The following is a 15,747-nucleotide window of genomic DNA, read 5'->3' as shown; positions in this document are numbered from 1 at the left end:
TAGTTAAAATCTGCCCTTTTAAAATAAAAAAAAACATAGTTGACAACCTGGTTTTGATTATCCTTCTATTTAATATATTAATTTGTGATCACTTGATCCAAAGCTATTTCCTACAACCAGCTCTTCTACTTACTAAAACTAAGTCTAAAATTGCATCACCTCTTGTTGGTCCAGTGACAATTTGAAGAAGAAAATTGTAATCTATCACATCCAGGAATAACTGGTCCCTAAGAGTGTTAGTAATATTTATTCTCCAATCTATATCAGGGAAGTTAGTCTCCCATTATGATATAATTTCCAAAACTATTTATCGCTGATACTAAAGAGCTTGCTATCCATATCCGAGTCTGACCCTTGGGGGAGAAGAGACTATAACAGACCCCTAACGCTATCCCAACACACCTCTTTTACAATCCTTCCTCAAAGTGATTGTGACCCAAATAAATTCTGCATGTTATCCTCCATTTTCCTTAGGCTCGGGTCCATCATCTCTTCCTCTTTTCTGCAGGAACTGGCTTCCTTTCTTTTCTTTCTTGCCACCACATCTTCTGCCTGTTTTTAATTCTCATTCTTCAGTGCAGCAAAACTGTTACTCGACTCAATTTCACCACCACTAGGTGGTCTCTTCCTCTGCTTTGTCTTTATGGTTACATTTTTCCCATGGATCTGGCAGTCCTCCCTTTAGCTCCTTTTGTTTGGCAGGTGTCCGCAGATCTTTAGTTGCTGTACCACCTTCTCTGTCCTCTTGTGCATTATACCTTCAAATCCCCTTTTAAATTCCATCATCATCTCCAGCTTCATCTCTAATCCTTGGATCCGCTCTGCCAAGTGACGTTTCACGCATAAGTAGCTTCCACCAGATACTCCCTCAAGGATGATGTACGTCCCCCAGCTTCTGCATCTAACCATCTTCTTTCCTCAGTAGGAGCCTCAGTAACAATCATTGTTTTCTCTTCCTAGATACTGTTCACTGCTCCAATGTTTGTTAGTAACTGGCTTTTAAATCTGGCCAGACTAAGTCAGCTCCACCCCCTCATTAAGGAATATTAGCAAGCACATTTAACGTAAACATTCTTTAGAAGACGTGATTGTGCTTTATGAAATCTAATTATGAATACTTCCTATAAAGCTCTTATTGGAAAATACAGTAAACACTTATGGCCCAGATTGTGCCAAGCCCTTACATGGGCATGTGCAGGTAAATGGAGAAGTAGTACAGTGGTATTTCTGCCATGTTCAATGTGCACCAGAGAGGGTGGGCTATGTTGTTTTCACTCCTCTGCACTTCCTTCAGACTTGTACCAGCACCAATACCATTGAGGATAGCAATGCTAAGATACCCCCTACATTGAGGGAACTCCAGGAGGTACCCTGTGTCCAGAAGGGGAGCTTCTTGGTGCAGAGCAATCTACACTGGTCCCAAGACATGGCTGTGCCATAGAGGCACAACAGATCCTGTAACTAGCACTGTTCCTCACTCTGACAGTTTCACTATTTAAATGTTTTCACTTTTAATGATTTGATGTGGCACATTACTTCCTTGCCTTTTGCTGCACATGTATTTGGAAGGAGCGTTTCATCAAAAGGCATTAATTCTGTTTGTGTGGTGTAAATTATATGTGTAGGGCAAGTTACAGCAGGAGTTATGTAAAATTACAGATGTTGTTTTATTGCTTGGGAAGCATTTGAGTATTAATCCCTTACAATTGATAGATGCCCTCCAGTAATGCTGCAAATGTGTTACACCCACACATTTTTGGCCTATTATCTTTCAGGGCCATTCAGTTTCCCATAGAGTTAATCTTATTTGTCGGGTTTGAACTGTAACAATTTTTCATGATATTTCTATCTCAGGTTCTCAAACTGGGGTCGGGACCCCTCAGGGAGTTGCAAGATTATTACATGGGGGGTTGCGAGCTGTCAGCCTCCACCCCAAACACCGCTTTGCCTCCAGCATTTATAATGGTGTTAAATATATTAAAATGTGTTTTAATTTATAAGGGGGGTTGCACTCAGAGGCTTGCTATGTGAAAGGGGTCACCAGTACAAAAGTTTGAGAACCACTGTTCTATCTGAAGTAATTCTAAAATTTTAAAGTTGCAATTGAAATGTATTCACCTCGTCCTGGTGAATTTCTAAGAATATGAACATCTCTGGGCATTCAATTCTTTTGAACTCTTTCATATGAGATGCATATTTCTGTAGGACAGGTGAATTGGAATGGAAGAAAGGTATTCCCTATTCATTACATTACTTATATTTAGGGATTTAAATGAAAGATAAACTGTCAAGATGTAGCTAAATGGCTCAAACGGGTTAACTGGTTCAGCTAGATCAGGTTCTTTATCATGTCAAATTTGATTGAATGTGAACAGCGTAATGTGTTTCTACAGGCATGTACCCAGTAGACCAGTCGGAATATAACAACCTGAAAAGTGCTATAGAAAAACTGACACTAAATGATTCCAGTGTAACTATTCATCGGGATAGCAGCCTTGCCTTAGGAGCTGGATGGAGGTGAGAAACAATTACTACACTTTAATTTTAGGAAGTGTCTTATAATATACATGGGAACTTGTTGATGGTATAGATCTTTTACTTGTGGGGATTTTAACTCTAATTAATATTAGGCCTAAAGTGAGTACTTGATCTTAATTCTAGTCCATATTCGTATACAGCACACAATTTGTCTTGATTGGCAGTCTTCCTTCAAGAGAAGCCCTGGAGTAGAGTTGGGAGAAATTTCTCAGATGAATAGTGGATTTACAAAAAAGTTCAGTTTTTGGGGTGTGTCTCTTTGCATGTCTGTCTCACTAACCACTGGGCTAAGGGTTATAACATAATTGGGCATAGAGGAGATTTGAATCCACATCTCTGACCTATCTTAGCTACCACCCAGGTGAGTGCCGTAATTGCCAGGCTATAGAGCCGTTTTCACTCTCTGGCGCAATGAGTATTTATACAAAATGGAACAGGAGAAATTGAGGGCAACCCATTCTAGAATTGCCTATAGCCTGGTGGTTAGCATACTCATGAGGGTGGGTGGAGATGCCCTGCTCCAGAGTGGGGATTGAAACACCCCCTCCCCCCACTCACCCCCATTTGCTGGCCAAACAACACCAAAAAAAAAAAAAAAACCCCAAAAATTATTTGCTCAGCTCTATCCCGGATTCAAAGGGCACAGATGTCATTAGTCAGGATTAAGGATTGCCTTTACTGTGCTTGACATTGCTAAATCATTTAGTCTCCTAGTACTGTATTAATGATGTAAAATAATACCGTAGGAATACGGTGCACATTTTGAATAACAAAGGTTTTTTTTTTTTTTTTTTTCAGGTTGGGGTTTCTTGGTCTTCTGCATCTGGAAGTTTTTAATCAGCGCTTGGAGCAAGAATACAATGCATCTGTCATTTTGACTGCACCCACTGTTCCATATAAGGCTGTTCTTTCCTCAGCAAAATTTATAAAGGTATTTTAATTTATTTACAGGAGCTTGAAATGAACATCAGCCTAAAACATTTTCTAAGCCAGTAAAATAAATTGTAGATCAGTATCTTCTTATAGGTGAAGCAGCAGCATCGTCTCCCTTGTTTAGGTTCCTTAGCACTATACGTTAGAAAAAATCTTCAGGCTGTAGCTTCTTTCTTTCTCCTCCTCTTCGCCCCCTCCCTGTTTCCCTTCTCTCCCCCCCCCCCCCCCCCCCGAAAAAAAAGAGTTCCAGTGTCTCTGTAGCTTGCATTGAAATTGGGCAGGGGATAGTCCTGGGAACCAGGAGGCTCTTTTTGCTGGCTCCATGTGCACATATACGAAATTTGCTGAGTTATGAGCTCTTGAAAATTGCCATTTATGCCCTGCGTTTGTCCTGCTGTGAAAAACCCTGCATGCTCTATATGTGTCTGGTAGGGCTGTCAAGCCAATAAAAAGATTAATAGCAATTAATCGTGCTGTTAAACAATAATAGAATATAATTTATTTAAATACTTTTGAATGTTTTCTACATTTTCAACTATATTGATTTTAATTACAACACAGTGTACAGTGCTCACTTTATATTTTCATTACAGATATTTGCACTGTAAAAAGACAAAAGAAATAGTATTTTTCAATTCATCTAATGCAAGTACTGTAGTGCAATCTCTTTACCATGACAGTTGAACTTGCATGTAAAATTTTAGAGCCTAGAAGTCCACTCAATCCTACTTCTTGTTCAGCCAATCGCACAGACAAACAAGTTTGTTTACATTTGAAGGAGATAATGCTTCTTGTTTACAATGTCACCTGTTTTGGATTGTTACAAGTAGGACCCGTCATCAGCATGGGCGCATGTCCTCTGGAACGGTGGTTGAAGCATGAAGGGGCATATGAATTTTTAGTGCATCTGGCACATAAATACTTTGCAATGCTGGCTACAAACATGCCATGCGAATGCCTGTTCTCACTTTCAGGTGACATTGTAAATAAGAAGCGGGCAGCAGTATCTCCCATAAATGTAAACAAACTTGTTTGTCTTAGCAATTGGCTGAACAAGAACTAGGACTGGGTGGACTTGTAGCTAAAGTTTTACATTGTTTTGTTTTTGAATGCAGTTATGTAACAAAAAAAAATCTACATTTATAAGTTACAGTTTCATGATAAAGAGATTGGCACTACAGTACTTGCATGAGGTGAATTGAATTGCTTCCTGGCTCTCTGAGCTCTGGTCAAGTGAAAAAATTTCTTTTGCTTATCATTCTTACAGTACAAATATTTGTAATAAAAAATAATAATGTAAAGTGACCACTGTACACTTTGTATTCTGTGTTGTAATTGAAATCAGCGTATTTGAAAATGTAGAAAAACACATGAGTTAACGGCAATTAATCGACAGCCCTAGTGCCTCATCATAACTCCATAATCATGCATTATCCATGGGGATGGATGCATGCAAACCTGATTGATGAGGAAAAACCTTCTCCACATGGAGACATGCTCTTCTGTTAGATTTTGTACTGCAACAGAGAAGCGTTCATTTGGAGCTGCTGACAGATAAAGGATTCTCTCCCCTGCACTTTTGCCCTCCCCCCATGTCTGCCCCCTCATCCAGTGTCAACTTCCAACTGAGCTTAACAAAACAAGGCAGGTAATATACAAACTTTGTTTGGAAGCAGTTAGGGTTGCTACACACCTAACATGCCTAGTGTACAAACCCATAGAAGCAAGGAAACAAAAAGTTAAGCTGCCTAACAGTACATATCATCTATCCTTGCACCCACAGGTACATTATTCCAATTACAATTACAGACCACACATCACAAATGTAACTGTTCCTCTACAGATGCCAACCTTCCAGACTCCCTTTATCCACCCTTCAGCATACACCGCTCCTTGCTAAACTACCCTCTAAAGCATACCCAAACATCCACAATTGCTAGTATTGGAGAAAATATCTGGAAAAGGGATGTGTGCAGAAGGGGGCAAACGGGGCAGAATTAAGGCTGCAACGTGTGGCATGTGGTATTACACTAGTTGTGGTAATGGTAAGTTGTGTGCCTGTGAGTGGAGGGACAAGCTGTTCATATTAGGTCAAAAGTAAAGGTGTTTGAGCTATTTCTCCTAGTCTGGGGCTGTACTTAGCATTTTCTTGCTTTTTGTGGGTAACAACCTTAACTCCTTCACAGACAAAAAAAAAAAAAAAAAATTATATTCTGTGGGCATGGCACATGTGCTCATGTGCCACACACAGAACACTACTGGGACACTGATAATATAGATTCTGCACCAAAGAGACGTGAGCTCAAGTCTCACTTGTTCTACTGACTTGTGCCCTTCAAAACCCTTATTATTGAACAAGGCCTCCTATCCATTGAGAGTTTACATAAACTGGAGTTAGAATCTAGGTCTCTGGTATGGCAGGACCCTAGTATCAGGCTGGCCATTCAGTCACACTGTCTATAAAATTTTTCCAAATCTATCTACTCAGCTAAGATGTCTGTAAAATGGGACTACTGCATATTTAACCCTCTGTTTGGAAAACATAATTTGTGGTCATGTAACTCAAGACCCATATCATAATGCATCTGCACAAGAGGACAGAATTAATGTTGCACAGGCAGGCAACTTTAATTCTGGCACTTCCTAACTTCAGGCTATGAAATCCAGCACTCAAAATAACATTATTTTATTTTTAGGTAATTAAGTTTACATTGTGCTGTCTGTGAGAGATCCTGTCTCTAAGTGACTTCGGATCTTAGTGCTGAGTGACTGATATTATACGGACACCATTTCCTCTCAGTGACAATATTTCCCACATTTTTCTCTCCCCAAAAGCTGTAACAAGATTTGAATTGAATTATGAAAAGACTTTTGTGATTCATCTGTATAATTTTTGTTTTGGCAGGAGACACTGAGTGGAATTACTTTAATTGGAATACAGTCAAGAATAAAATGGCAAATTTTTCAGTTGTTCATGAGTTTAGTGCTATCTTATGTAAAGTGAAGGATTTCTTGAGCAGCACGCTCCAGAACTCATAAATTTCCCATTGACTTTAATTTAAAATTAGTGTGTACCTGTTCCATGGGAGCAATTTACTTTCCAATACACCTCATCATGGGTTCCACAAATAATGGTTCTAGCAATACAATTATGCAAAATATAGAAATTGCATTTTCTTCTGAGCTGTAGCCTTTCAGTTACAGTTCAGCACAAACATAGCGTGCAATGGGATTCCATCTCTTCTCACTTTCCTGAAGGTGACTAAAATTGGCATTCACTGGAGTTCAAAGATGAGGGAAGAAATACAGTCCTGCCATGAAGCAATTTCTTATCATAGTCCATGTGGTTCTGTGCATCCCTTTAGATAACACATAACCCCTCTATTAAAGGGTGACTGTTTCAGAAAAGTGTGGGTCACAAGGATTAAAAGTTGTGTTGGCCTGAAGTCCACAACTTGTAAGACCAATGATAAAATAACACTCCTGGAGTGATGGGACTATTGACTGATGTCAGGTTCATTGTCTTGCAAACCATTAGGGCGATAAAAATGAATGCTATACAGCGCTGGACAGCTTGAAAATGTACCATTAATTTCTTAGCTTACTAGGTCAAGATATCTAACTTCAGAATAACATGTTCTGAGTATTATCTTGCCTTTTCCCAGCAACTTCAATTTTGAACTGATTTTGGTGGCTGCTATCTCAAATTGTTTAAAACCAGAACCAAATCTTTATATCATCTAAAAGTCTGGAATCCCATCAGTCAAATGGTGTAAAGCATTAATCTGTAACTCAGCGTTTGAGACTCTTGCCTTCTACTTGTTGCAGAATTTAGTCAATATGTAGTGAATAATGAAAGTGCCCTTCTTCAGTGTGGGGATTGGATGTTATGCAGTGAAGACAAGGGGACCTCATATTGAACAATGAGGATAAAAAATAAATATTGAGCAAATGCTTTATTCACTGATCATCTTTCAGCCTTAATGATCTTTTAATGTAGTTTTTGTGTGAAATTCTTCTTCACTGATATTCATAATAATCTTTCTACATTCTGCCTGGACGGTGCATGAATTTTCATAGTGAAAACAAGAAAGGCTTTTAAAACTATCTTTTGCAGAGGTACAGTGCTTACATTTCAGCTGCTCCTTTAATCTAACGTTCATATTATGATAACCACTGATGGTAAACAAGACTGTATGGTATTTAGGAGATTTTAATTACATTGTATTTTATTCCTATACTTCTGAATTGATGATAAATCAGTTTTTCAGTTCAGTATCTAAACATACTAATTTAGATGGCTGACATTTAAAAATATGCCGTTCAAGTACTTTTATGTCTTGACTGACTGTCTGTGCTTTAAAATCATATTTGCCACGAATTTGGGATAATCACATTACCCACAAGTGTTTCTCCAAACAATTGCAATAAAATTTATTTTATTTGGAATGGAGTTTTGTGATGCTTTCCCCCCTTTTTCATGTATTTTAAATGGGAAAAGTCTTATAGAAATACTGCCATGGACACATAGGATGGGAGCTAGTGATATTCGTAAGTGCAGTATAAAAAGTCATATATATATATATAGGTCAGAGTAGATGATAATGATAGTCTCTTCTGATCTTAAAGTCTGTGAGTCTATATGTTTTTTGTGACAATTTTTCATCCATTGTAACATCCCTGTAGATTTTTTACAATTAAAACTAACTCAATTTAATAAATAGAAAAATTGAGCACTTATTACCTTTCCCCTTTACTTTCAGTGCATTTTAAATTAACCAGAATGAACAAAAATGATACATTAGTCCTATTGTAAGCCACCACAACATTCTGAAGAGAGGTTATAGATGCTCTACAGCAATGCTTTATTGATTCAAAATAAACATTGATTTAACTTTCTGTTGATTCTGGGAGTTTTGTGTGAGAAATGCTTGCAGAATTTGAATCACAGTCATGATGCCTATTTTTTAAAAAGTAAACACTCTATTTTGGTCCACTACTTTTGGCACAATAGTAAGATAGAGGTAAAATTTTGTGTTTTTTAATCTACTTGATATTGGATATAATTACCTGCCATACTGTACCAGACAATCATTAATACCTGATGCTTCAAAGATAGCTTAACATTCTAATGTTGCTGCTTCCTTGTACTTAATGAACATCAAAAACTTATGAAATAAGGAATGATAATGTAAATGTTCTTATTTTCATAAATACATTTACAGAAATGTCTTTCCTCTAATCAGTGGTCAGAGAATAAAGTTCACTAGAAGTACTTGTAAAGGGACTCTTGTGGAAGCAAGTTCTTGATTCGGTTGACGTCCTTCCTTTTGTAGGAACACGGAAAAGAGATTACTGTTATCAACCCTGCTGAGTTTCCTGATAAATCTTCAGTATCAGAATATTTGGAACCAACCGTTTTGGGGACTATCATAACACCCGATGAATATATTGGAAAAATCATAACTCTGTGTCAGGTTTGTATAGAATTTTAGTTTTGTGATTGCAGTGTTAAATCACATGTGGTGTCTAGATACCACAGTGATGGGCACCATAGGAATGTTTAGTAATAATACTCTCAATAAAATCAAGATTTAAAATGGTTAGGTATGAATGACATCACTTTTCTGAATTATAAGGTCATCTAGAGAGGTAATATCTTTAATTGGACCAACTTCTGAAGAAGAGCTCTGTGTAGCTCGAAACTTTGTCTCTCTCACCATCAGAAGTTGGTCCAAAAAAGATACTACCTCACCCACTTTGCCTCTCTAATGTCCTGTGACCAACACGGCTACAACACTGCATACAAGATCATCCAGTGAAAGATAGCTGCTCAAGCTCAACCCCGGAGAGTCTTTTTGAACAATTGCTCCAGCTCCCAATAAAAGAGAGGGGGTTTTGCTAGTTTGTTTCACTACTAAGGAGGGGAATCACCAATGGGAGATGCTGGTGGTATTAGGTACAGCATATGTAGGAGTAATTTAATGAAACATAATTTCTATCCATGGACCTGAAAAACAGTAGTTTCTCTTGCTTAACTTAGGGAGTTTTGCAGTTTCTTGTCTCTCTGACAAGTGTAGATATGGTATGCTTTACCTGACTCTGCCATGTACAGATGTGGAACAAAGCAAGATGATGTAAAGTCTAGCCATTGATTCAAATAATCCCATTCTGGTAGAAAACAGATTGTTTTAATTGATTACATCTGCAGTACACATTTTAAAAGCTTAATTCTTTACCCAAACACCTCCCCCTATGCATTTGCAATATTTTACTTGATTTTTTTTAAAAAAAAATGGGTACATTAAAAATAAATAAATGCAGTATTTTATATGGTTTTGTATATACAAACTTTGTCACAAAATGCTCTGTAGTATACAAAATTACAGTATACATAATTCAGGACAATATACTACTATGTTTGTTACATTAGTGCCCAAAGTATATATGGGATGAAGACATTGTATAGTAAAATAAATACATAAAAATAAAAGACTATTGAAAGGAGTTGGGCCCTGATCCTACAAGCCGCCCCTCCTTCTCCCCGCCCCTCCCCCCCGCATGGGTAGCTCTCCTGTGTCTAACAACCTTGACTTTATTGGGGCTGCCTGTAGGTGTAAAGCCCACCCACGAAGAACTGCTTGCAAGATTAGGACATTGGGGAGCAGCAGCAGAAGCTCTTAAGATTTTCAGTGAGGAGGCAAGAGGCATTAGGAAATATATGCATGGGAAGGATCCCTAGACCATTAGTCCAAAAATGGCCACTTCTTGAATTATGATGCTGTAATTCTCCATGAATTCTGGGAATCTAAACAAAACTAATTTTTTTGAAAAAAAGTACTGGAACTGTCTGATGGCTTGTTGCCAGAACCTCTCTGTGTAATAATAGCTCCATATTTGCCTGTTTGTTCTGTATTTGTGTTGTGAGATTTTTCTACTGAGGAGAGTTCATTCTTTTAAAGTGTCAAATTTATTAGACTCGCAGGGCTGTTCAGAAGGACATGATGTACATTGATGAGCACAGGGTTATGCTGAAATATATCTTCCCACTGAATGAAATTGTGGTGGATTTTTATGATGCTCTGAAATCACTCTCTTCTGGATATGCTAGGTAATTTTTTCTTTTTCAAAATACAGTTTAAGAATTTTGGGTGAGATATTCAAAGGCACAAATGGGAAGTAACACTGTTCTACAGCCAAAATGCTTCTGAAATAAATGTAGTCAAACTTTACTAATTCTGGGTCACTGAGAACGGAAATGATGCTTAAAATTGTTGATTGGCTCTAGTTTTCAAGATATGCTATTGGGTCAGTATATACGACCCTTGACTGGGGAATGGCGGAGGATAAGTGAGTTATAAAGGGAAGGGATCTCAATTTAAACCAGAAATGACTAAAATACATCTTTGACTGGATCTATGAATAAATCTATGACTGGGTTTGGACAGTACTTGCTTTTTAGGCAAAACAATGAAGGATGCAATCTGAAGCTGGTATTGCGTCATACATGATATGAATTGCATCATGTTATTCCTAGAAGTCATGGATGGTGCAATCATAACGAAGCTTACATCACTCTGCTGAACAAATTGCCCTATATCAGCTCTAGAAATCATACAGTGTCGTGCTCTTATTTGTCAGTGTTTGATTTTGCAAAGGGACACATTTCTGTTTAGCCAAAGTGAGCAGAGATGCCTCATACTTGTGTGAACAGTGCAGATAACTTCTGCTATGTTTGTGGTGAAGTGACTTTTGCATCACAAAAGTGCAGTATAACCACTATGGTTAAGAAAGCCTATCACCTTTATTTTGGCTGCAAAATTGGAGATCAGGACAAGAGGTGGGCCCCACACACATGCTGCAACACTTGTGCAACAAATCTTCGCCAGTGGTTGAAAAGGAAAAGGAAATCTATGCCTTTTGCAGTGCCAATGATTTGGAGAGAGCCAACAGATCATACCAGCAATTATTACTTCTGCATGGTGCCTCCAGTTGGGAAAGGTGTGTCAAAGAAGAAAAAGTGGACTGTGCATTATCCAAACATTCCATCAGCTATACGCCCAGTACCCCACGGAGAAGGACTGCCGGTTCCTGATGCACCAAAATCATTCTCACTTGAGTCAGAGGAGGAAGAGGATGAAACTTCTGGTCCTGAACCATCAATGTCACAGGACCCACATTTTCTCCCATCCTCCTCCTCTGAACCACACCTCATAATACAAGGTGAACTGAATGACCTTGTCAGGGATTTGGAACTACTCAAGAGTAAGGCAGAGCTGTTGGGCTCCAGACTACAGCAGTGGAATTTCCTGGCAGGTGATGTTAGGGTTTCCATGTTCCGTGACCGTCAAAAGGATCTTGTTCCATTCTTCTTCATGGAAGGTGATCTTGTAGCCTGCTACAACATCGATGGTGTGATGGCAGCCCTCAACATTGTTCACGATCCAGATGAGTGGAGACTGTTCATTGATTCATCGAAGACGAGTCTTAAAGCTGTTTTACTGCATAATGGCAATGTTTTGCCATCAATTCCAGTTGGTCATGCAGTCCATCTGAAGGAAACCTAGGACAACATGAAACAACTTTTGAGGTGCATAAACTATGACCAACATCAGTGGCAGCTTTGTGGCGATTTGAAGGTTGTTGCTCTCTTGCTTGGTCTGCAGACTGGATACACAAAGTACTGCTGTTTTCTCTGCGAATGGCATAGTCGTGCAAGAGATTCCCACTACATCGAGAAAGATTGGCCACTCCGACAGTCATTGGAGCCTGGGAGGAAAAGTGTTCCTTGATTCAACAAGTGGTGGATGCTGAAGATTTTGTTACCACCCTTACACATCAAGCTGGGTCTGATGAAGAACTTTGTCAAGGCCATTGACAAAACACGAGCAGCTTTCAAGTACCTCTATGGAAAATTTCCAAGGTTAAGTGAAGCTAAGATAAAGGAAGGTGTCTTTGTTGGTCCTCAGATTCATGAACTTCTTCGAGATGATGCATTTGACCATGTACAGCGTGGCAAGGAAAAGACGGCATGGAAAGCCTTCCAGTTAGTGGCAATAAATTTTCTCGGAAACAACAAGGCAGACAACTACAGGTTGTTGGTGGAAAACCTCCTCAAGGCATACAAAAGCCTTGGTTGCAACATGTCACTAAAGATACATATTTTGCACTCTCATCTAGATTTTTTCCCACCAAACTGCGGAGCAGTGAGCGACGAGCACGGCAAGCGATTTCACCAGGACATTGCAACAATGGAGAAACGTTATCAGGGCAAATGGAGCCCATCAATGCTTGCAGACTATTGCTGGACAGTGACAAGAGATGCTCCATTTAATGAATACAAGAGACAAGCCAAGAAGTGCCGAGTAGACACTGAATAGGACTAAACTATGTACATAATAGTTTTTTGCCTTTTGTTTCATAATAAATTTTAATTATATAACCCTTTTGCTGATTCTTAAAGTGTTACATAAACAGGACAGGTGAAATATTATCATGTAAAGCAACCATAAACACATGAAAAGACCTAGGTTTACAATTTATGATTAAAACTCTACTATCTACACAATTTACATAGACATAAAATGTAAAAACTTAAATATCTTAGAAACAGTAGCCAATCAGTTGTTTTAATTGTCATATTTGAATTCAGCACATCAAAATACATAATAAATAGTACATTTTATCTCTGAAGCAGACGACTTCTCAAAAATTGTAGACCAGTGTAAGTGCTCAACTCTCATTATCTTTAAACGCTGTATTCAGGGAAGCATATCCATGTGTAATAGCATTTCCTCAAGGAGTTTACCATGTAGATTAAACATAACAGAGAAAGGGATGACAGATGGTGGGGATGAGGATATGGCAAGGACAAGGGATATAACACTGAAGGATTGGATAAACTTACTGTTATGTTCATGTTTGATTAAAACAAATACATCTTTGCTCAGACTGCTACCAGAAAGCTTAAAAAAAGGGGGGATGGGAGAGGGGTGGGTGGGAAGAAGGTTACCAGTAGATGTTGAATGTTTCACCAAAAATAAGATTTTGTGAAATGTAAGAGAGCTTGCCTTGTCTGTCTGTTTATAATATTATATATGGGTGTGTGTGCTATGAATATTGTGCATACTTAGTGAGGGCAATGTATAACAATTTTGGAAATAAAATTATTAAAATCTAATGTTAATAAAATTCTACTAAAACAGCTTATTTCATAGAAGCTGTAGAACATTCCTGTGGAATAGGAAGATATTAAATCCATTTTGCAGATGAGCAAACTGAGGCATAGAGGCAAGGCAAGGCCATACTGAATATCATTGTCAGAAATGGGAATAGAACAGAAGAAACCTGACTTGTAGACTCTTGACATTCACAGTTCTGAAATAGCAATGACTAAATGACACACACATTGTAGAGAGAAACCTTGTATAAGGTGGAAGCGCAGTAGCTTGCACCCATTTTGGGTACTGTGATCATTATTGGGAATGGAATTTCCTATTATCAGTTCTTCATTAAGTTAGACTCAGACCTGCAGGCAGGGATTTGAAAATTCCTGCCTAATAAATCAGGTTATGTTATGAAAATCAGTGGCAGTCAGCTTAGAAATTAGTTAATTTACTGTGATATATAACTATCCTCTTGCCAGCTGTACATTGTGCAAGTGTCCAGTGTACTGTAATGTGAGAACTAGCATTATCTACTTGTCAAAGGGACCCTTGACAATGTACTTTTATCCATTAGTTCTTCTTTCCAGTGTGAGAAGGAAACCTTTCAAAATGTTAATTCGTTAATACAAGTCTGAAACCCAGATGAAAGCGTATATTCTCAACTTTGTTCTGGGAATTAAGCAAATAATTTTCTGCACATTGAGATGAAATTTTGTTCCTTCAGGTAAAATAATCTTTACATCTGGTAGCTATAAAAATATGCAGATACTTATCAGTAGCCTTTGGGAGTGTAGCTGAAAGGAATATGTTGCTAGATAGATGGGATGTAAGCCAACAAACACTGCATGCCTCTTTTTATTGAAATATGATCTCAGGAGATTTGGTAGTAAGATGCATTATAATAATATATAGAGATATACTTATCTCATAGAACTGGAAGGGACCCTGAAAGGTCATCAAATCCAGCCCCATGCCTTCACTAGCAGGACCAAGTACTGATTTTTGCCCCAGATCCCTAAGTGGCCCCCTCAAGGATTGAACTCAAGCCTGGGTTTAGCAGGCCAATTCCCAAACCACTGAGCTATCCCTCCTTCCCAAAACTCTGGAAGGAACAGGTGGCTTTGATACTGGTCTCATGATTTACTTTTTAATATCCACAATTGTGTTAGACACTTTACTGGCATAAGAATAATAGTTCCCCGCCTAAAAAGATTGCAGTTTAATCAAAGTTCATATAATTCAATGGGTAGCAAGAGAGAACTCTTTGATTTACAGTGACAGCATTGCAAGATTGGTGGTTCTGCATGTTGTTGTGGGGTTTTTGGTTTTGTTCTTAAATATGTTTTATGAATATAGGATTATGACTGGGGTGTTGGGGTTTTGTGTGTGTTGTGTGGCTGAACTGGTAGGGAGAAGGAAAACAGGGAGTGGGAGAGGGTGGATAGAAAGAAAAATGAAGGGGAAGGAGAGCCAGAGGAGGATGGAGGGAGGTGATTAAAAAGGGGTGTGGTGGGAGGGGGTGGAAGTGAAGGCGAGAGATGGGGAGAAAGAAGGAAAGAGAGAGGGGAGGTCTGGCAGCAAATTGAGCATTGGAACCAGACAGGAATAGGAGGAGAGCAACTGATTAGTCAAATGGAGTGCATATAAAAACCATTTCAGAGTTTGTTTTGAGGTTTAGGATTCTCATGACATCAGAATGTATAAAGACTGTTGCAGTGACTTGGAGGGGAAGCTTCAAGAGCTGAGGTTTTAAGGTTGGTCTAAAGAAGCTCCTCACACTGCTGCCCTCATGTTGTCTTGGTGGGAAGGAATCTGGTATCCCTGAGTGGCTCCTAGAGAATCCAGTGGGGATGGTGGGTCCTGACTAACCCCTGCTGAGTAGCTAGAAGAAAGGGTGCTGTCTGCCTGTGTTTTAGAGCAAGCTTTTTCCCCACAGTGTACTTATAATTCAGTTTTGGAGAGAGAACAGATTTACTAAAATACATTCAAAAATGGCAGTACCCCTCCTGTAATGAAAATCCAAGTGTTTTATTAAAATGTGTATATAAAACAAATGCTAAAAGCCTAAAGGATTCCTGGAGTAGAGAATATAGTATAGTGTTTTGGTTGT

At 38.6% G+C, this 15,747-nt stretch overlaps 1 protein-coding gene across 1 annotated transcript in view; it reads left to right on the top strand.

Annotated features, from left to right (window-relative positions):
* Nucleotides 1-15,718, top strand: part of GUF1 (GUF1 homolog, GTPase) — a 38,471-nt gene extending 22,753 nt beyond the window's left edge. The window contains exons 10-14 of the mRNA XM_034770662.1: nt 2,394-2,517; nt 3,337-3,469; nt 8,808-8,948; nt 10,449-10,582; nt 13,677-15,718. Coding sequence (XP_034626553.1) covers nt 2,394-2,517; nt 3,337-3,469; nt 8,808-8,948; nt 10,449-10,582; nt 13,677-13,743 — 599 coding nt within the window. The 3' untranslated portion in view covers nt 13,744-15,718. The remainder of the gene's footprint in view (nt 1-2,393; nt 2,518-3,336; nt 3,470-8,807; nt 8,949-10,448; nt 10,583-13,676) is intronic.
* The last annotated feature ends 29 nt before the right edge of the window (nt 15,719-15,747 follow it).

The sequence above is a fragment of the Trachemys scripta genome, chromosome 5, assembly GCF_013100865.1.
Source record: "Trachemys scripta elegans isolate TJP31775 chromosome 5, CAS_Tse_1.0, whole genome shotgun sequence".
Classification (NCBI taxonomy): domain Eukaryota; kingdom Metazoa; phylum Chordata; order Testudines; family Emydidae; genus Trachemys; species Trachemys scripta.
The sequence above is the reverse complement of the archived record's forward strand: the minus strand, read 5'-3'. Positions and strand labels throughout refer to the sequence as shown.